Here is a 20,855-nt window from a genome sequence, read left to right as displayed (position 1 = left end):
CTGGTTGGCAGGAACCACCCAATCATGCTCCAGATATAAGTGAATCCACAACCTGATTGGCTTACAGTAGAATTCCAGAATTAGCCAATCATGTGCAGCCCATTGTGTAAATAATGTATATAAAGCAGATACTTTAAGGGGACTTTCATTCATTCCTCCTCACCACTATGAGCTGAATAAAGAGCATGAAATCACTTTGCGACTCTGAGTATATTTCATAAACAAACTGACCTTTTCTACGTTGAGCAAGAGGTGGTAGTGAGCATTTCTTAGAGCTGCTATCTAGCTGGGGTGGGGGGACCTTAGTCAATGAACTGTATGAGTTTTAGCTTGATTGAATTTGCACACATTTGCCTCTGGAGATGCGTGCATTGTTGTGTTAGATGGCAGACCAGGTTTGTTTCACCATGTAAGATAATAACAAAGGCATTCCCTCTTCTCCCTCTTTTCAGGTGGTGCATGCTCTCTGCTGGTTTTGAAAGGTACCTGCAAAAAAGGAATTAAGGGTGCAACTGTGTGGTCCCTCAGGGGCCATGACATGTTGTGGATCTCTGTGGCCATGGCAGTAGAGGGAGAATCCCTCTGCCCAGGTAGCGTGAAAAGGACTACAGCTATTGCCACTCTGCTGTTAGTGCACCAACAGCAAGGGTGTGGGTGTGGGTGTGTGCTCTGAGGGAGGGGTTGGTGTGGCTTATTTAATTTCCCTGCCACATTCCCCAAACATCTGCGGAGCTGGCATAACGATGTCCCCTTCCATTGGAAGCATTGGAAGGGATTTTTTTAAAAAAATAAACTGATGGAAGGAGAAGGGAGGAAAGATACATGAATCTGGCAGTTCTTCAACCTTTGATTTTTTCCTTGCTTGACCCAACAAGATTTCTCTGCCCCAATCTGCTCCCTGACCAACTAGCGAACCAGATTTAGGACTGAATGGACTTTCAGACAGAACAGGGATGAGGAACATGTGGCTCTCCAGATGTTTCTGAGGAGATTTCACCCCTCCCATATCCAAGAATCTCCTGAGGAGTCTGCTGATTCTGCAGAGAGGAGGAGGCGTGTTCTGCTCTCTACTTATTCTGCTCCAGCACCACATCAAAGAGTCCGTCAGTGAGTTGGTCAGTGAGTGAGTCGGTCAGTCAGTCAGTGTGTCAGAGAGAGAGAGTGTTTGAGAGAGATTGTGTGTTTAGATAAGGTTGCTGCTAAGAGCAGCTGCAGACACTCAATGCGTTCATTTATGCTTAGACCTCATTTAGCTCTGTATATAGTTGTATTATAGTTGTAGTTATAGAATAAAGAAGATATTCTACAGAGCTGCTCTCCGAGTTGTTTATATACTCTGCTAGATCTGCTGTACTCTGCTGTGCGACGACTGTCTACTTGTGGAAGTGAATCCGGTGCTCACAACTCTAAGCTGTGAGTCCACAGCACTTTGACTTGTTCCTGTGCAGAAGGTGGTCTCTGGAAGTGCTACCCAGCTCACCTAGCCCAGTCGGGGCTGAAGTGGATGAGTCCAGTTAGTGGCACTGGCTCAAGGGCGATGCTGACAGTTTCATGCGGGCCAGGGATAATGAGAGCTGGAGACTGAAAGAATCTGGAGGACCACAGACCACTTCTGAATAATGTCTTCAAGTAGAAATAGGATATGGGCATACTATGTCCAGACCTGCTTTATGGGCACATCAAAACTATGCACAAAATGATTGTGCAACCCACAATCACAGTTCAAACCACAGCAGTCATTTCCTATCTCAGCAGAGCTTCTTGACACCATAATAGAGGAGATACAAGAAGGACAACCACACCCTTCTTCACCCTCCCCCTTCCTGTTGTCAAACATCTCCTAGGTCAGGCTGTTGGATTCCTGAAATTCAAAGTTCACGGATTCCTGATTGCATCACACTACAAACATAAACTGGCTTTAGTATGGAATTGGGGAGAAAGAAACTGCACAGAGCAAGTTTCTGGCTGTTCTTCAGGGAGAAGCCTGGCTTTATTACCTGCATGAACTGAAGTTTTCTAATTCTAGGTCATCTTATTTCTACCGAGAAGAGCTCCTGTTTCACCTGTTTGTGGTGACAACAGGTGCAGCCATTATCAGATAAGGATAAAGGGCGAAGGGAACTTGAAAGCATTTTCATTTTTAATAAGCAGTGTTATTTCAGAATACATTATTGTTTTTCCCCACTGACTATTTGCTTTCAAAATTACAGAACTTAGGTTTTTTTTAAAATGCACTTAGCCTCTCTCTCTCACACACACACAAACACGCACACACACACACACAAGCTCTGGGCTGGCTCAATCAGGCAGCAAATTTTCCAGGGCCCCCAAACCAGCAGAGGGCACATTGCCCTAAACAGTTGTTAATATTTCCATTTTGCAGAAAATTATCTAAGAAGATGTGATTCTGGTTAACAGCCAAATGCGCCACAGAAGGCAAGTCAATACAGCTTAATAAAATTATGTTGCCATGTCCTCTGTGTTCCAGGTTTAGCAGGTCCCACGGAAGGTGCCAGACCCAAGCCCCTCACCCCACAAATCCTGAGGAAGCATTGATTAGCTTTCTTCCAGAAAACGTATCCTCCTGCTAGCACACACTGTGCTTGAGGTCTCCACACAGGGAAGCGTCCTTCTTCAGAGGCACAAAGAAGAAGCGATACACCCCTTTCCACATGGCATTTTGTCCCCATCTAGTTATTTCTTTCGGGCCTCGGAGTTCTGGCAGGCATCCAGAACCCCTCTTGCCCACATTGAAAGGGACTGTCCCTTTCATTTCAGAACTGCAAGAATGGAGAACCTCCTGGGAATCGCATGTTCAGTTCTTCCAGTTCCGTTGCATTTCACCGATGAAAATATGGACATCCTATAGCTCAGACCATTTCCTGGACTTGGTTCACAAATGGGGTCCAAGGCAATATATATATATTCAGTGGTACCTCAGGTTACAAACGCTTCAGGTTACAGACTCCGCTAACCCAGAAATAGTACCTCAGGTTAAGAACTTTGCTTCAGGATAAGAACAGAAATCGTGTGGTGGCGGCAGGAGGCCCCATGAGCTAAAGTGGTACCTCAGGCTAAAAACAGTTTCAGGTTAAGAATGGACCTCTGGAATGAATTAAGTTCTTAACCCGAGGTACCACTGTATATCTACCCAACCTGATGCCTTAACCAGTGCATATAGTGACTGAATAGTAGTGCCAGATTAAAATCAACACACACATCATAATGGAGGTGGGGGCGGGAGAGCCATCTGGCCAAAACAGGGCTCAAGAATCAAACGTGCCATAATAGAAATGTCTTAGAACAAGGCTATCAGCACAAGGTGGGGGGACAAACAGATTCCCCCTCAGCATAGCCTTAGAGACTGCATGCCATTGCAGAGCCCCTTCAAATATCCTGGCCTTAAAACCGTTTAAGCTAGGGGTAAGGAACCTATGGTCATCTACATCAGGAGTCAGCAACCTTTTTCAGCAGGGGGCCGGTCCACTGTCCCTCAGACCTTGTGGGGGCCGGACTATATTTTTTTTGGGGGGGGGGGAATGAACTAATACCTATGCCCCACAAAAAACCCAGAGATGCATTTTAAATAAAAGCACACATTCTACTCAAGTAAAAACACCAGGCAAGCCCCACAAATAACCATGAGATGCATTTTAAATAAAAGGACACATTCTACTCAAGTAAAAACACCAGGCAAGCCCCACAAATAACCATGAGATGCATTTTAAATAAAAGGACACATTCTACTCATGTAAAAACACGCTGGTTCCCGGACCATCCGCAGGCCAGATTGGGAAGGCGAATGGGCCGCATCCGGCCCCCAGGCCTTAGGTTGCCTACCCCTGCTCTACATGATGCTAGTCCCCGACTCCTACCACCTGTGACCATTGGGCATGCCAGCTGAGGCTGCTGCGGGGCTGGAATCCAGCAACATCTAAGGTAAAGGTAAATGTACCCCTGCCCGTACGGGCCAGTCTTGACAGACTCTAGGGTTGTGCGCCCATCTCACTCAAAGAGGCCGGGGGCCAGCGCTGTCCGGAGACACTTCCAGGTCACGTGGCCAGCGTGACATCGCTGCTCTGGCGAGCCAGAGCCGCACACGGAAACGCCGTTTACCTTCCCGCTAGTAAGCGGTCCCTATTTATCTACTTGCACCCGGGAGTGCTTTCGAACTGCTAGGTTGGCAGGCACTGGGACTGAGCGACGGGAGCGCACCCCGCTGCAGGGATTCGAACCGCCGACCTGTCAATCGGCAAGCCCTAGGCGCTGAGGCTTTTACCCACAGCGCCACCCGCGTCCCAACATCTAGCAACATCTAGAGGGCCACAATTTCCCATCTCTTGGTTTTAGGCCTTTTTTAAAGGTAAGGAGCAGCATTCTTAAATGGACTGTACTGAGGCTTATCAGAAAGTCTCACCTGTGTGTCGACCAGAGCAGCATTGGCACATGATCCAAGGACAAAACTCCTTTGCAAAGCACGCTGGAGAAGCAGATGAGTTGTATCCACGAAACAGTGCTGCATCTTGCCATGATGCTGGCAGGGTTTGTGTGTGGTCTGCCGCTTGAACAGGAAACTATAGCCAGTCAGAGAAGGTGGGGAAGTAAGTAAGAGAGATTTTGACACGGCTGGGTACTGAAGCTTCTGGCTTCCAGCAGGACTGTTTTGAGCCAACAAAGGTGGAATTGTTTTATGACAACAAGAGAAAGCAAACCAGCTCTAACGTGGGTGTGAACTTTCAGATCACTTTGACGTCAAGGGAAAGTGTTATTCTATCCGGCTTCACATACATTTTTTGGAGGCAGCAGTTAGTAGTTTGCTCTGAGTTAGTAGGCTCATGATTACCTCATCTGAATTTCCCACAGCTATAACTTAAGCAGGGACATGGGTGGCGCTGTGGGTTAAACCACAGAGCCGAGGACTTGCCGATCAGAAGGTCGGCGGTTCAAATCCCCGCGACGAGGTGAGCTCCCGTTGCTCGGTCCGTGCTCCTGCCCACCTAGCAGTTTGAAAGCACGTCAAAGTGCAAGTAGATAAATAGGTACGGCTCTGGCGGGAAGGTAAACGGCATTTCCATGCGCTGCTCTGGTTTGCCAGAAATCGGCTTAGTCATGCTGGCCACATGACCCGGAAGCTGTACGCCGGCTCCCTCAGCCAATAAAGTGAGATGAACACCACAACCCCAGAGTCGGTCACGACTGGACTTAATGGTCAGGGGTCCCTTTACCTTATAACTTAAGCAGAGTTTGCTGGGAGCCATTGGCAAGGCTGGATTAACGACTGAGTAAAAGAAGCACGTGCTTAGGGCCACCACAGGGACACCACAGAAATTCTCCATTTCTGGATTTTTAACGGTCACAAATCGCTCAGCTGAGCAATCATTTTCTTACTTGAAGTACATACCCCCAACATTTCTCCAAAAATAGGGACACCCTATTCTATACCCCCCAACATTTCTCTGATGAAAACAGGGATGTCCTTTTGGGTTCCAGAAATTAAACTCAACTCATTTCTAGTTTATTCTTGTATCTTTCACTTTTGTTCTCCTTCACACATCCTCCAAAAGCTCATGTCACACATTTTGGATGTTGGCAAGTTGAAACTACGGCATATATTTGTACACAACCACTCTTCCTTGTGGGCGACGATGAGAAGACAATAATGCAAGCTCTTATCAGCTGAAGACATAGAACTGATTTAAGTAACCTATTGCTTGTGAAGGAGGGTGAAGCCAGTTCTTATCTCATGTCTGTATGGGCATCAGAACATCCATAAAGGCAACCTTTATGGATAACTTTAATTATCCATAACATTAATGGTAACCTTAATTTTGTCTGCTACTGTTTGGGTCACCATCCGAGAGTCCTATCTAATAAAGCTCTTCCTATGTCCCACAATAGCCTATGTACAACAATACAGTTCAACGGCAGCAGTTTTCCAAAATTCCGTGCCTCAGGAAAATCCCCCTTTCCCTTGTAGTTTGTAGTTATAGGACAAAGACAACATACCAAATTCATTTCATATATTTGCAATTTTTGCCCAAGTGCCTTTTATTTCCTCTCCTAAATCCTGTTTTCTCTTTAAATTTGTAGGGCAAAACCATGCATTGGTGCAGTGGTGACTAAAAACCGTCCCCTAAGAGTCCATTGCTGGACCAAATCCCTAGACAGCTAGGCAGCTCTGGTCCTCTTTAGCGGTTCTGCCTGAACAGGAGGACTAAAAGTGGAGAAGGGGAAAGGGAAGCAACTGTTGATCTTCACCCTTCAGAAAACCCAACATGTGTGCTTACAGGTCACACGGCTGTTCTCACAGCCTCTGCATACACTAGAGGCCAAAACTGTGGAAACCTTTTGGGGAAAATGTATTTCCGAGGTTTAATGGTCATAACACATGGTTGTCTTTGTCCATGGAGCATAGCTCACAGCTTCTCTGAGTTATTCAAGCCCCTTCACCATGGCAAGGCAGTGATCCATGAAGGGGACCATAAAGAAGTCTGATCGCCGAAGAATTGATGCTTTTGAATTAAGGTGCTGGAGGAGACTCTTGAGAGTCCCATGAACTGCAAGAAAATCAAACCTATCCATTCTTAAGGAAATCAGCCCTGAGTGCTCACTGGGAGGACAGATCGTGAAGCTGAGGCTCCAGTACTTTGGCCACCTTATGAGAAGACTCCCTGGAAAAGACCCTGATGCTGGGGAAGATGGAGGGCACAAGGAGAAGGGGACGACAGAGGATGAGATGGTTGGATAGTGTTCTCGAAGCTACCAGAATGAGCCTGACCAAACTGCGGGAGGCAGTGGAAGACAGGAGTGCCTGGCGTGCTCTGGTCCATGGGGTCACGAAGAGTCGGACACGACTAAATGACTAAACAAAAACACCACCACCTGGTTGGCTCTCTAAACACTCATGCTCATTGGCTACATTCAAATGAAGGAAAGCTGCTGCATATATCAACCTAAGCAAGGTTGATTATTTTTTCTGGTTCTTGACAAAATACAGATAATTGAACAAACTTTGTTGCATTACATTCTTCATTATATTCTCTTTCCATTGATAAATGGTATTACTCCAAGAAAATTTATGAGCCATCAAACCTCGGAAATGCACTTTCCCCCAAAGGTTTCCACCATTTTGCTCACTAGTGTACACACTATACATTTAAAGCACACACATCCTCCAGGAATTCTGGGAATTGTGGCTTACCTTAGGCTGCAAAACTACAAATGCCAGGAGCTGCCTGGGAATGGGGGCTGGTGCTCACGTTGGCAGAGAGGACCTTGGCCCTGAGGATCCCCTACTATGGTTGAGGGAAACCTTATGGAAAACTCCAACCCACGTGGGGAGCAACTATGGATGTGGGGCTTGACCTGTGTCGCCCGGTGTCCAAAGTAGGGTCAAGAACTATGCAAGCCCTGTTGGCGCAATCTCCTTCCCATAGGTTGGATAGCTCCCTCATATAGCTTGGATAACTCCGTTGGTTAGAGGATGGTACTGAGAACGCCAAGGTTGCAGGTTCAATCCCAGTATGGTACAGCTGCATATTCCTGCGTCTGATTTGCTACAGCTGCATATTCCTGCGATTCTGATTTGTGTCAGTGGGAGAGGGGGTGAGAGTAAAAAACTGTGGGGTAAAAAGAGAAAAGGTTGTTCTCTAATTACATAGGGAGTGGCAGTAATTCTACCACTGATGACTTCCCCCTCTTCCATAGGAATCTTTTGCTAATGGTGATTTTATCTGCTCCTTAACCTCTAGCTTTGACCTTAGGGCCCTGCCCAGGTACCAGATTTTTGTCTTCCAGTAGTTGACAGCGCTAATCGCGACCTTTCACTGTGGTACACAAGGCAGGTAATAGGTGAGGATGTTCAGAATTATTTGGTCTTCAGTTCTTTTACAGATATCCTTCCTGCATATTGAAATATATTCTCCAGCTGTATAAGTGTTTACTTCCTGATGTAAATTATTTTGACTGCGAACACATGTCAACACCATATTCGTGTGGTACAATGATAAATTTAGAGATCTAAACTTGGATAAAAGGGGTACTGCTGTAAAAGAGACAATTTATGGGTATTTGCTAACTGAATTTCTGAAGAGGCATTTTTGAGATGTTGTGCAACAAAAAATACAGGCTCTTTGATGAAGAAATCAGCTTTTAGGGCAAAATGAAAGTAAGTGCATATTTGATTTAGAGAGTCACTTTAGATAAATTTTAAGGGTTTTTTATATATATAATTTTTTTAATGGTGAAATGGATCCAGAATAACTTAACTATGCTTTAGTCCCACTGAGATCATTTAAATTTGACATGCCTGACCTATCCAGCTAATTTCAATAGGATTGCAGTGTGACCCAATTAGCATAATATTAACACTATAGGAATCCTGTACTTAAAAAGGTATCTTCCTTCTTACTCGTCGGGGTAAGTTCATTAATTATAAGTCTTAAATTATAAATCTTCAATTAAAAGCCTTCCCAAGTTTTCAATTAGCAACAATCATGCATGCCTCAGATTAATCTCACTGGCTAAGGTATATCCTAAACTGTATTCTATGCTAAAAGGCAATTGTAAAAACCGTGTAGCTAGAAGTGTGGCCTATTCAGTGCTCCTCTTGGGGCCAAATGCTCTGTTCTGTGTTGAACATTTGACCATCAAAGTGCAGCCACTTCTGTCCTATATATTTACTTCACAGCTGGTTTTATTTCCTTACTCAGCCTAAGATTTGATGAGACTGCAAGCTGGGAGTATTTCAGTCTGACTCCCAACTCTTTCAGTAAAGTGAAGCACCTCCATAGACCTTTGCTGTGAGCAATTGCTATGCCTTAGCAGGTCTCCTAGAAATTGTACATCCCCATTTACATCAAAAGACACATTCAGTCATTTCAAAAGGTCTCAGACATGCACACAAATCCACGCTGATGGTGCGCACACAAATCTTGCTTGCGGAAAATTGATGAAAGTGTGAAATCCTGTCCTTGTCCACTTTGCTGTTGAAAACAACTCTTTTGACATTGCAAATACGCAGTACTTCCTTCCATGATAACTGGATATTACCCTTTTTCCTCGCTGAAGACTTAAGATTTGATTGTGACAAATGATTGACTGGAAGTGGGTGACATTGCTGTACACCATGGGTAGGCAAACTTAAGGCCCGGGGGCCGGATCCGGCCCATTCGCCTTCTCAATCTGGCTCGCAAACGGTCCGGGAATCAGCGTGTTTTTACATGAGTAGAATGTGTGCTTTTATTTAAAATGCATCTCTGGGTTATTTGTGTGGCACAGGAGTTCATTCATTTCCCCCCAAAAAGTATAGTCTGGCCCCCCACAAGGTCTGAGGGACAGTGGACCGGCCCCTGCTGGAAAAGTTTGCTGACCCCTGCTGTACACCAAAGCAGGGGAACTGGTCTGGAACAAAAATGGAAGAATCTCAAGCAGAAACCAACAACTCTTACGAAGTGTGTTTTGATGACAACATTCGTGATTATGTTATGTGCATGTGTTGTGCCTCAAAACCATAGCTTGCTGACAGTCAACATAGATTTCTATAGCAACGCACCGTGACCCACTGCAGAATCTTGCAATAGGCACTGCCTTGCTTTTTAAAATACTTAATTTAGCCAAATTTAACTAAAGTAAACTACTACAGTGGTACCTCGGGTTACGTACTTAATTTGTTCCGGATGTCCGTACTTAACCTGAAACTGTTCTTAACCTGAAGCACCACTTTAGCTAATGGGGCCTCCTGCTGCTGCCACGCTGCTGGAGCATGATTTCTGTTCTCATCCTGAAGCAAAGTTCTTAACCTGAAGCACTATTTCTGGGTTAGCGGAGTCTGTAACCTGAAGCGTATGTAACCTGATGCATATGTAACCCGAGGTACCACTGTATTTTGCATTAATTTCTAACTCAAGATCTTTCAGGGGAAAAGATAGGTTCAATTGCACTTTCTTATGCAATATGAATGAATAGCGTGAATAAATTTTGTCCAATCAATGAGATACGAAAAGATACTATGTATATAACTTAATTGTTTTCTGTGGCAGTTATCAAGTATTTGTGGTGGTGGTCATCCAAGCTATAGTAAATGTGCTGAACTGGCGCTTACTTCACTCTTTTCAGAGATTATTTCATTTCAGTGAGCTGAATTTTTAAAAGCAATATATAAGACACATCGAAACTTTGGTTCTTTGTATTCTCCTGTGCCTTCATTGGGTCTGAACGCCAACGGAAGACTGACTTTGGTTTGATTTTGCATAAACAAACACAGCTTTCCACTTGTGCATTGCCAAGCCAGATGTTTCTCTGAATACATCAGGCAGGAATCACCCCAATTAGCAGTTCAGTATAAATAGTATACAAAAGCTGACAGCCAACATTTTTGAAGTCCTTGTTCTGTGGCTGACCAAGAGGTTCATGACTCCCAAGTAGATGTCAAAAAACTTTTAAGCTCAACAGAACACCTCTGATGTTCAGAAGAATTTGTGCACTCATCCAGGTGTGTGCGTGGTATTGGGTTGTTGTTTTTATTCTGATTATATATGTTGTGATCTTTTCTGTGAACTGACCTCCGGGTATAGGACAGTATGTAAACTCAATAAATAATAATACTCCCAGAATAAACTTCAAGTGCTGGGGGCTATTAAGGAGCTGACGCCAACTGTATGAATGGAATTGAAGATGATGCTATTGACTTCCTTAGTGTGGAGGCGGACTTGAAAAGGGTGTTGCTCTTGAGTTGCCCCCAAACGCAGCTCACGTAATAAATATTGAGGTTTAATGAGATCACAAAGTACTGCTTGACAGCTCTGCAAAAGGCAGCAGATATTAGCGATCGGGTTTCCTCTTTGCAAGTTCAGTTAGCTGTAGTTTGCTCCTTAATAGCCTGTTAGTACCTGCATGCTGATCACTTTGATTCAGCAGCTCCAAGTACGCCAAATAACTAGCATGTAACTAACTTGGTTATATGTAAAGGTGATGTAGCACTAGTTAGCTACCAAACAGGCCACAACAGCAAAGGCCCCTCTTCCTAACTCCAAATAAACTCCTTAGCCAGTTCTGGGGGTACCCTTGGGCTTGGTGTTTCCTGAACAGCAGTTCCATGCTGCCTTCTGAAAATGTGGAGAGTTTTAAAGACAGTTTGCAATATAGGATAAAGCCACTGAAAGCCAGTCAAAATTCCACTAGGTGCAAGGAGGTCTATGTGTGCGATTAAAGTAGTTCATTCACTCTAACCAAATGCGTAGAAATAGTTCTTTATAGGGAGGTTTTTGAAAAGTATTTCCCCAAAAGTAACCTGTTTCGTATCAGTATTTAATGCTGAGGAAGTGGTTTGGACAGAATTTGTGCGCTTGCTAATAATATTGATCACTGCGCCTTGCGCTAAAGGGCAGATTTAACATCCACTGCGGCTATCTCAATTCTGATTTGATTTGAAAAGTGATGCTTCCTTCAGCTGAAACACTGGTAGTAAAGTAAAGCAAAGGCTGATCAAGGAACCAACTGATATTATTTCCCTACCTCTAGGGGTTGCATAAGTAGGATAATGCAGCCCTTTTCTGTTGAATAACAAGAATGTTTAACAAAAGGGTTTGCTTGGTTTTTGTAAAGACCAATGGGGCTACATATGAAGCAGAGTTAAATTTCAAAGAGATAAACGCAGCACAGCAATAATTATTTGGAATCCATTTGTTGCATGCTTGCCAAGGCACAATTAAGAAAAAGACAGAAAAAGTGTTTCTGCCTCTTGAGATTGCACTGGTTCTTCAAACAACAAATCAGTGCTGTGAATACTTGTATGTATATCCTTCAAGCAGAAGCAAGCTTCTAGATGCTTGGAGTGTTACTTGGATGGGCCAGCCGTTAAAGACCTTGTTACTAAAAGATCATCAGTGTTGGTCTGCTTGTCATCCCTATGCAAAGCTGCTGCCAGCTCTGGAAACTGGGAGAAATAGTTTCTTGCAAGGATATGCTTGTGCCTTATCTTATGGATAAACATCATCTCATAAGCCTGAAAGGAAGAAAAATATCCAAGGTTATTAAATGAGCTAAAATAAAATAAGAAGGTTAATTAAATCTATTTTAATTAACCTTATTATTTTGATCACATGTCTGTATTGCAGGCCCAAAAGCCCAGAATTTAATAAGTCATAAACTTTTTTAAAAAATAAAAAGCACAATAACAATCTTGTTTCGTTTGTTTCTGAACAGAATAGCCCTACAATGGAAGTTCATAATGCCTGCAAACCAACTTGTGCCGAGTGTTTACAAAATACTGAGAAATGATTAATTTAAGCTGCAATTTCAAAACACCACACGAGAAAGTACATCCGACTCGACATAATGGAACTTGTTTTTGAGTAGGCATGCAAAGGATTGAACTGTCAGTGAATACTTGTTAAAAAAATAAAATTTCCTGCAGCAACATGGGAAGCCCATGCTTATTGAGAGCTGCATGTGAGTGCTGGACATTGCCGTGGGACTCTGAACTAGGGGAACCGGCTTTTATGTACAGTGGAACCTTGGTTCTCGAACAGCTTAGTTGACAAACAAATTGGCTCCCGAACACCGAAAACCCGGAAGTAAGTGTTCTGGTTTTTGAACACTTTTCGGAAGCCGAACATCCAATGGGGATTTCGCTTGAGTGCAGGAAGCTCCTGCAGCCAATCGGAAGCCGCGCCTTGGTTTTCGAACGGTTTCGGGAATTGAACGGATTCCCGGAACGGATTAAGTTCGAGAACCAAGGTTCCACTGTAAATAAAGTAAAAACCACAAAACCTTTCAAAAACCGACTTCCCAGAACAAGAATATAGTCAAGAACACCTGGTGAAGAATGTATCAGAAATGACTAGGACAAAAAGGGCAGGATTTAAACAGAGATGAGTAAAGCATGGGAAAAATCTTACAAATTAGATTTAGAGGTGAACATTCTCTTTTAAAACTCCCTAATGCGACATGAAATGATTCAGTGTTTGCAATTAAAAGCAGCCCCAAAGACTTTAGAACAGAGGGGACCTTTTTCAGCTTGGGTGAAAGCAACGAATACAATTTCACCACAGGGTGTGAGGCTTGGGGCTTCTCAAGAGCCACACAGTGATGCCTGGATTTGGCCCCCAGGCCTCAGGTTCTGCATCTCTACATCAGAAGAATGGGAAACCCAGCCAAAAACTAAGGAATACTGAACCCTCATGAAGTATATGAAAGAGAGCTTTCCATTTCACGAGTCTGCAGAGGTGCAACGCGTACAGAATTTAGTCACTATAACACAGAGCACATTTTGAATTTTAACATTAACTATACCTTTTCGAGATCCTTCAGTCTGAGGTGAGCCTCTGCCTCGCTCTTTTTGATAAGGAGAGTGTTCCAGGGAGACCATTCTTGGTATTTATTCCACCTGACCATGACAAGATCGTGCAGATCACCCCAGGCACTGATAGCTGACTGAGAACCCCAGAAATTTTCAACCATATAGCGCAGGTCTTGCAGCTGCAATGGAAAAGCAAGGAAAGGGCGGGGAGGAGAAATAAAGCTCACTACAAAACTGCCACATTCAAATAGCATTTAGACTCTTATTTGAATAAATAAGGCACAGTTTCTATTATTCTAAGACATGCACGCCTAAAATGCAAGTTTCTAAAAGCTTATTTTTGGATCCCTCTGCAGATGGAAATTCTGTATCCTCCCTTGACAGTTTGCTTAACTATTAACTTGCTGTCAGAACTTTTTCTTACAGCTTGCCCCACACCAAGTCCATGCTTTTTAAAAAGAATAAACAATCCACATTGTCAAGCCTTCAACTATATGCACATAATTCAATTCAAAGCTATAGCAATATGTTGGTGAATGAAATAAATCAAGGTACTCTGTGCTTCAGACATGCGAAAGCCTGGATGTTCAAGTTGGATTTGCCAAAGGCTGCTGACTTAATAAGTGAAATTGCATATTTGTGCAACAAAAATAATAAAGGTAATTTATACACTGGATGATTCTGGAAAGGCAGATGCTCTGCCATAAATGTTTGGAAATCCACCACGATCAATCAGGAAATGTCCGCCAAAATCATTTGCACACTTGTTTAAAATTACAGAGGGCAATTCATCTGAACATCAGGAAAAACATTCTGACAGTAAGGGGTGTTCAACAGTGGAATGGTCTCCCTAGCGAGGTTGTGGACTCTCTTTCCGTGGAGGTTTTTAAGCAGAGGTTCGATGGCCATCTGACATGGCCTTCCAACTCCACAATACTGTAAATCTATGATTCTATTATCTAATAAGTTCTGTGGCTTGGGTAATGGGGTTTCCCCCGTCTCCTCAGCCCATGCCCTTCTGAAATGGGCTCAGAGGATGGGGTCAGAAGAACCCTCAGAACACCAGATGGAACCAGATGGAACCATCACGGTTAGTGTGACGCTGAATTATTTCCTTACAGCATAAGCTAAAATGATGAGAGCAAAAACCTGATGTAAATGGTTAGAGAGTGATGTTAGAAAGATTGCAAAAAGTCCACTGCAGTAAGGTGCTGTCAGGGAACTGCCATCGGAGCTGGAGGCGGAGAGAAGGCTCCAGAGGGATGCCGGAGAGGGTCTCAGTAGGGAGAGAGGCAGCCCATCCGCTGGGGAAGGAAATCAGCGTAACACCAGTGGAGAAGGGGGGCAGATGGGGGAATCGGAGAGGTGGCTCCAGGACTCCTCGCCGGAGACCAGCGGAGAGAGTACGGGTACTCCACTGCCCACACCCTCCCTGCGCAGAAGACTTCCGCGCAGGGAGAGTAGGAGAAGACTGGGCGTCAAACAGCTTTTATGCTGGAAAAGGTTCAAGCAACGCCCACTGACGGATTCTGCCAGCGATTGAGGCAACCACGAAACTTGAGGCTGTCCAGACAGAAAGGGTTCAACCAGGTAACCTAGCCAGGAGTGGCGGCAACTTACGCACGAGCAGCCCCTAGAACCATTACAGGTGCTTATAGAACAAATGTGTCCAAATGACTCAAGAAAGTGGGCTAGGCAGAGAACAAAAACCTCCAGGTTCACTGGGCAATCTGGGCGTTTATGGGGGGGCGGGGCGGTGGGGGGGGTATTTTTCCCACGAGAACCTAAATATGAACATGAATAGTTCTGTATCTGTATGACAAGCATCACAGCAGTTCTAGCAGTGAATTTAATAACTGTCGTGGAAGATGGGAGGAAACATCCATGACTAAATAAAAGAATATCGCTAGAAAATCTAATAATCATAATAAAAAATATTTTTTGCCACCAGCATTGTAAGGCAGTATATAACAGTCCACAGAATAAAATCCCTTCCGCAGCACAGATCAGAGACTGAAGAATTCTTTATAAACTTAGGATAGCAGTCTATTTTTAAATCCGTGCCAATTAAAAGAAATCACTCCCGAGTTCTAAACAAAATGACAACTAGGTAAGAGTAAGATGAAATCTAATCCAAGCAAATCAAGGGACATACGCTTCTCACTGAAACAAAATCTAGAATGTGAGCTGCTGCTAATATTTTCATCTCTATATTATTCTTCTTGAGTTGCCTGACCTCTGCGCATCATGGCTTATGAATAACCTCACTAGGACTTTGCCGAACGATGATAGCTTGTTTATTGGCTGTCGGCAATAAGTGGGGTGGTCAGAGTAATGGGGAAGAGCCAATGAATGAAGCCCAGTTTACCCATGTGGCAGAAAAAGATGGCAGAAACCTGAGCTGGCAGAGTGGACTGAACCAATTCAACGCTCCAGGTAGGAGATCGTATTTTTGAATGTTTCCCTATGTGAAACTTCCTGCACCGAGAAAACTAGCACAAAGAGAGCAACCTAGGTTGCAATGTAACTCTCTGACATACCAGATTTCTTACTGGAAGGTGTTCCCCTCTCCCCCGTACAGTAAGGCAAAGGTAAAGGGACCCCTGACCATTAGGTCCAGTCGTGACCAACTCTGGGGTTGCGGCGCTCATCTCGCTTTACTGGCCGAGGGAGCCGGCGTACAGCTTCCAGGTCATGTGGCCAGTATGACTAAGCCACTTCTGGCGAACCAGAGCAGCGCACAGAAACGCCGTTTACCTTTCCAGCAGAGCGGTACCTATTTATCTACTTGCACTTTGACGTGCTTTCGAACTGCTAGGTTGGCAGGAGCAGGACCGAGCAACGGGAGCTCACCCTGTCACGGGGATTCGAACCGCCGACCTTCTGATCAGCAAGTCCTAGGCTCTGTGGTTTAACCCACAGCGCCACCCGCGTCCCGTACAGTACCCCCGTACAGTAGAAGCATTTAAAAAAAAAAGTGCCATTGACACTCAGTCTCATAATGTTCTGTAAAGTCTGCTGTATTGTGTAAAGCTGGCCTCAGTGGTTTGGGGATCCAGAATTGCCAAGTAGAACTGAGATAATAGGAGAACAAGAAAGGGGAATGCAGAAAGGAAGGGAAAGCCTCACATTGGCCTGGTAATATGGTACTAATGCAAAGAGAGCCTAGAGATGTGAAGGCAAAGGGGAGGGGGATATCAGAATGCCTTCCTTTTCCCTCATTTTTCTCCTGAGGCCTGAAGCGGAGGAACTGAAAACTTGGGAGTAAATTAAAAATTCATCTTAAGAAACATGCTCTTTTGCAGATTATGCTGAGATGTTTTTTAATTTTTTATTTCATTTATGAATCTGCTTCCTGTAAAACGTCCCCAAGCAATTTAACCATAAAAACATATATCAAAACAAAAATCAAGTCCGATACAAATGAGGACTGGGATAAAAATCTTCACTGAAAAGGCTTGTTGTAAAAGGAAACCTAAAAGACGAGCCTGAAATGTACTGGGAGGCTGCTCCAAAATGTAGGTGCCACCACAATAAAGGTTTGGGGTGATAGGAAATTTAACTAGTTCTGTCAGTGCCTGTGCAAACAAGTTTCACTTTCAGACAGCAGCTGAGTGTGGCGTGGCAGAGGAACTGAGCAGCTTGTCAGAAATGAGAGGCAGGTTTTGGCAGCGGCAGAGTAAGAAGTAACACAGGCAAAGTGAAGCATGTCTCATCCACTTCTATAAACCCCCTTCCCTTGCTTACTGTTCACTTTTCTTCTGAGTGGGTGATGCAGACAGAATACAGTGGTACCTTAGAAGTAGAGTGGAATCCGTTCCGGAAGTCCGTTCAACTTACAAAACGTTTGGAAACCAAGGCGCAGCTTCCGAATGGCAGCAGGAAGCTCCTGCAGCCAACCAGAAGCTGTGGAAGCCACATGAGAACGTTCAGGTTCCAAAGAACTTCTGGGTATGCAGCGTTCGGGAGCCAAAACGTTCGACTCGCAAGGCGTTCAGGAGCCAAGGTACGACTGTATCATACTGGATTAGGTAGAACATCATACTTAAGTAAGGTAGGATGCAGCTCAAATTCCAACAGTGGCACTAGATTGCATCCAATGGTGTCCCTCTGCTCATGGAAGGCTCTTTGGTCCAGCTGATGCTTCTGTGAAGTGGGGGAGGAGTTATCCATCCCCCTGCTGCCCCCACCCATCCAAAATCTGCTCCAGAGGGTCAAGGGACCCTTTGGATCAGAATGGGACATGGCATGGGGAGCTGCAAGAGAAGGAGGAATTTATAAAAAATAAAAAATTGTCCTCTCCCTTCCATGCATGGAAGCCTCCACTGTAAAAAAAGAACATTCTGTAAGGTAAGGGATACAACTGAACACAACCCTATATTTGTAGCTATTGTTTTAGTAAAACAACAGCAGTTATGCTGTTTTATTTCAGGACTGTTGTTGCTGGCATCCGTCTGTCTCGAGAGACAAGGGAGTGTGACTCCAGGGTGAAGTCAAACTGCTGTGCCAGCACCACCAAAGTGACCTCCCTGGGGAAGATTGGAAAAAATTTAAAGACTATTTACAGAAATATTATAAAATCAATGAATGTTAGAATGATGTTGCATTGAGGTTAAGGGGTTTTTAGTAACAACGGTACGAAGGAATATGTAAAAATGGAATGTTAACAGGTGAAAATTTAAAGGTATAACATATTAAGATCAAGATAAGGATAAAGTAAAGAGGGAAAGGATTTGCTGAATAAATAAATTGAATCGGAATACAAAGAGGGGAGGTGTGGGGAGGTCCGGGAAACAAGCAAATGCAAGATATGTTATGAAAAATTGAATTGTTTTTAATTGTTTTTCTTTATTATTTTTGTATTTGTATTTTTCTTTTTTCCTTTTGTAATGTTATGGAAAATCTTAATAAAATATTATTTTAAAAAAACCCAAAGTGACCTCCCTGGGACACAAGCCCGGGAAGCATATATGGAGGTTCTGGGCTGCCCAGATGACAACAACCCCCACCCCCGCCAAAGGAAAGCAATATGCTTGACACAAGCTTGGCTGTAGGAGTCGCCGGAAGGAGGCGTACAAGGTGCCATCCAATCATCTACGGGACTCTTCTCCAGATTTCTCCCAAAGATATCCCACATGGCAGCGGAGGTTTAGGGTCAACGTTTTCCTTCTCCTAGATGGGCTACCTTCCCAAGTTGACAAGTCCCATCTGCCCCCCACTTCCCTCTAACGCACGTGCAGAAACCACCTTCTTGACCTTTAGACCCACTCTTGGTCTTGTCCACTCAATCCACCGGAATCTGTCTTTGCATGCAGAGGAAGTCCCTAACTCATGGAGAGTTTGAGACCCATTGGCTACCGTCACCTGGTTTAGCTGGCCAGTCAAAGCTGTTGCCTGGGGTGTGACTGATGTTCCTAGGAGCCACGGGTGAGAGCTGAGTGCAGGGTGGGAACCAAAGGTGGGCAAACTGCCCCAGAAGAAGCATGACATGTCCCCACCCAAAAAATCCCTGTTCTAGGACTACATTGAGCAATACAATTTTATGTGCTGCTAAGTTGTCTTTCACGTTCTTAAAGTAGCAAAGTAAGGTCATATTTGATGAGTATTTCTCTCCAAAATGCCTCTGGAAACACACACACACCATACAAAATCTCCATGACTCAAAATTTCCACAAATGTTCATCTGATTGGGTTTAGACTTGGATTTGGTAGCACGCCCACGTGTGGAAGCAAAGACAAGCCTTTATGTGAAGCAGAAATAGCACGACTGGTGTCACAAAAGGGTTGGGAACTGCAAACGGGCCACTGGCAGAAATTGATTTATCATCAAGGCAAGAAACAAAACGAAAAGGAAAGTTCCGTGTAATGTAAAAGCCTCTGTGCTCTGCCACTACTTACAGCCGGCACAATATAAAACTCTGTTCCATTTTGTGCTGTCTGAAAATATTATCTTTAACAACACTATTCTCTGTCCTCTGCATACCTGTAATATGAAGGCAATCTTAGCACCGTCCTTATAATTCAATTCTGATTCTCGGAGATTTCGGAGCATACGTTTGTATTTCATGAAGGCTTCCCTCTGGCGAGCCTCATTATCCAGCTTGCAGCACAGACGACAACGGCCAACAGTGTGTGAACTAGCAGATATGGCAAAATCCGTAGAGGGCAAGTACCTTTTGCAACCAAGGCAAAAGTGGATGTTGTGGTAAAGCCTCATGGGATCAGGTGGAACCTGCAAGGAAAGCAGTTCAGCTAATGAACGTTAACAGTATTTTCCACATTCAGTCATTAGCCTGGCCCACAGATCTTGTCCCAAAGTACAGTAGTCGCTGACAACTGTATGCATAGAAACCTTTGAAATTGAAGAAATATATATCTACAAAACAATTCTGCTGCGGCACAGCATGCGGCCTGTCAAATGCAATCTGTTTCCCCATTATATACAGTAAACCGAGTGATTATGAACATATTTTTGAAGTTTGATATGTGAGGATGGGTTTAAAGGGCTAAATATTCTGCTAAATTATATAAAAACACTTTGAGAAGAATGAAATTGTCCATATGGACTACTATGGTTGTGTTTTTGAGATGATGCAGAGCGAGAGATGGAGGCGGAAACACTAAAGGTTTCAGAAACCATTGTTTAGTCATTTATTTTATTTTTATTTCTTTATTCCTTTATTGTCAATGCAACCTACTACAAAAATTATATAGAATGATCTCCTTTTAATTTCCATAACGATTTTGAAGAAGCAGTAAGTGCACATTTTAGTTATGGTCCTTCTCTTTATTTGCCAATAACAACAAGCGTTTGTTTTGAGGAAATATTTTTCAGTTTTCAGTTTTATATGTGTGCCCTTTCACTTTCAGTGCCTTCAACCTTTTACAAAACAGAGAGAATATCAGCTGCAAAGCTGATAAAACCCTTATTTCCCCTGCCCTCCAGCTAGCATTCAGTTGCTTTGACAGAAACACTTTAAAATACTTTATTTTAAATAGTTTTAAACACACACAAATTATCAGATGGTTAGAACGCTATTCTCATGTGTGTTTTGTGCAATAAAGTTAAATAAGAAGAGAAGCACCCATTTCTTTTCAATGTGGTTTCATGCACTCAAACCTGTCTGGCATTTTCAGTGCCAAATGAGCAGCTCTTCCAGCATACTAAGTAAGTAATTAGTTTGGTTTGTCTGGTTGCCACTAATGTTCTTAAAACTGCTTTAAATGTTATTTCTGAGACTGGCATTCCTGCCAAGGTGTATTAAATCCAAACACAGCTATCCTACAGCCTTGGTCTCCAGATGCAATGACTCAGAAGCCCAAATTTTGGGGGAGAAATAAAGCGGTAGCCAATAACCCTGTTCGACATTTCTCCATTCTAGTTTCATGATGCTGGCTGGGGGGAAATGCCTCTGGCCTAAAACCAATCTGCTTGTATCAGCAAAAAGTTACTTGTTCTTCTGACAGATGTCATAATCACCAGAGAATGGTGACATCACCATGAAAATGACATATAAATATGAGTGCCATCTGAATGATTTCAGCAAGGCACCTT

At 43.7% G+C, this 20,855-nt stretch overlaps 2 protein-coding genes across 3 annotated transcripts in view; both read right to left on the bottom strand.

Annotated features, from left to right (window-relative positions):
* The window catches only part of LOC310658140 (V-type proton ATPase subunit S1-like), a 48,853-nt gene extending 44,010 nt beyond the window's left edge, over nucleotides 1-4,843 (bottom strand). Inside the window, exon 1 of the mRNA XM_083399906.1 lies at nucleotides 4,418-4,843. Coding sequence (XP_083256032.1) covers nucleotides 4,418-4,530 — 113 coding nt within the window. The 5' untranslated portion in view covers nucleotides 4,531-4,843. The remainder of the gene's footprint in view (nucleotides 1-4,417) is intronic.
* Nucleotides 4,844-11,664: 6,821 nt separating this feature from the next.
* Nucleotides 11,665-20,855, bottom strand: part of IQUB (IQ motif and ubiquitin domain containing) — a 34,771-nt gene continuing 25,580 nt past the window's right edge. The window contains exons 11-13 of one of the 2 annotated variants that reach the window (XM_083399510.1): nucleotides 19,284-19,532; nucleotides 13,294-13,479; nucleotides 11,665-12,004 (exon numbers count right to left, since the gene is read on the bottom strand). In XM_083399510.1, coding sequence (XP_083255636.1) covers nucleotides 11,837-12,004; nucleotides 13,294-13,479; nucleotides 19,284-19,532 — 603 coding nt within the window. In that variant the 3' untranslated portion in view covers nucleotides 11,665-11,836. Of the gene's footprint in view, nucleotides 12,005-13,293; nucleotides 13,480-16,321; nucleotides 17,826-18,240; nucleotides 19,533-20,855 lie in introns of those variants that run through there. The other variant, XR_014502085.1, reaches the window with a different exon arrangement.

Source organism: Podarcis tiliguerta (genome assembly GCF_965153285.1).
Source record: "Podarcis tiliguerta genome assembly, chromosome: 10".
In the NCBI taxonomy this organism is placed as follows: Eukaryota; Metazoa; Chordata; class Lepidosauria; order Squamata; family Lacertidae; genus Podarcis; species Podarcis tiliguerta.
Note: the sequence above shows the minus strand (reverse complement) of the source record. Positions and strands in the feature narration are given on the sequence as shown.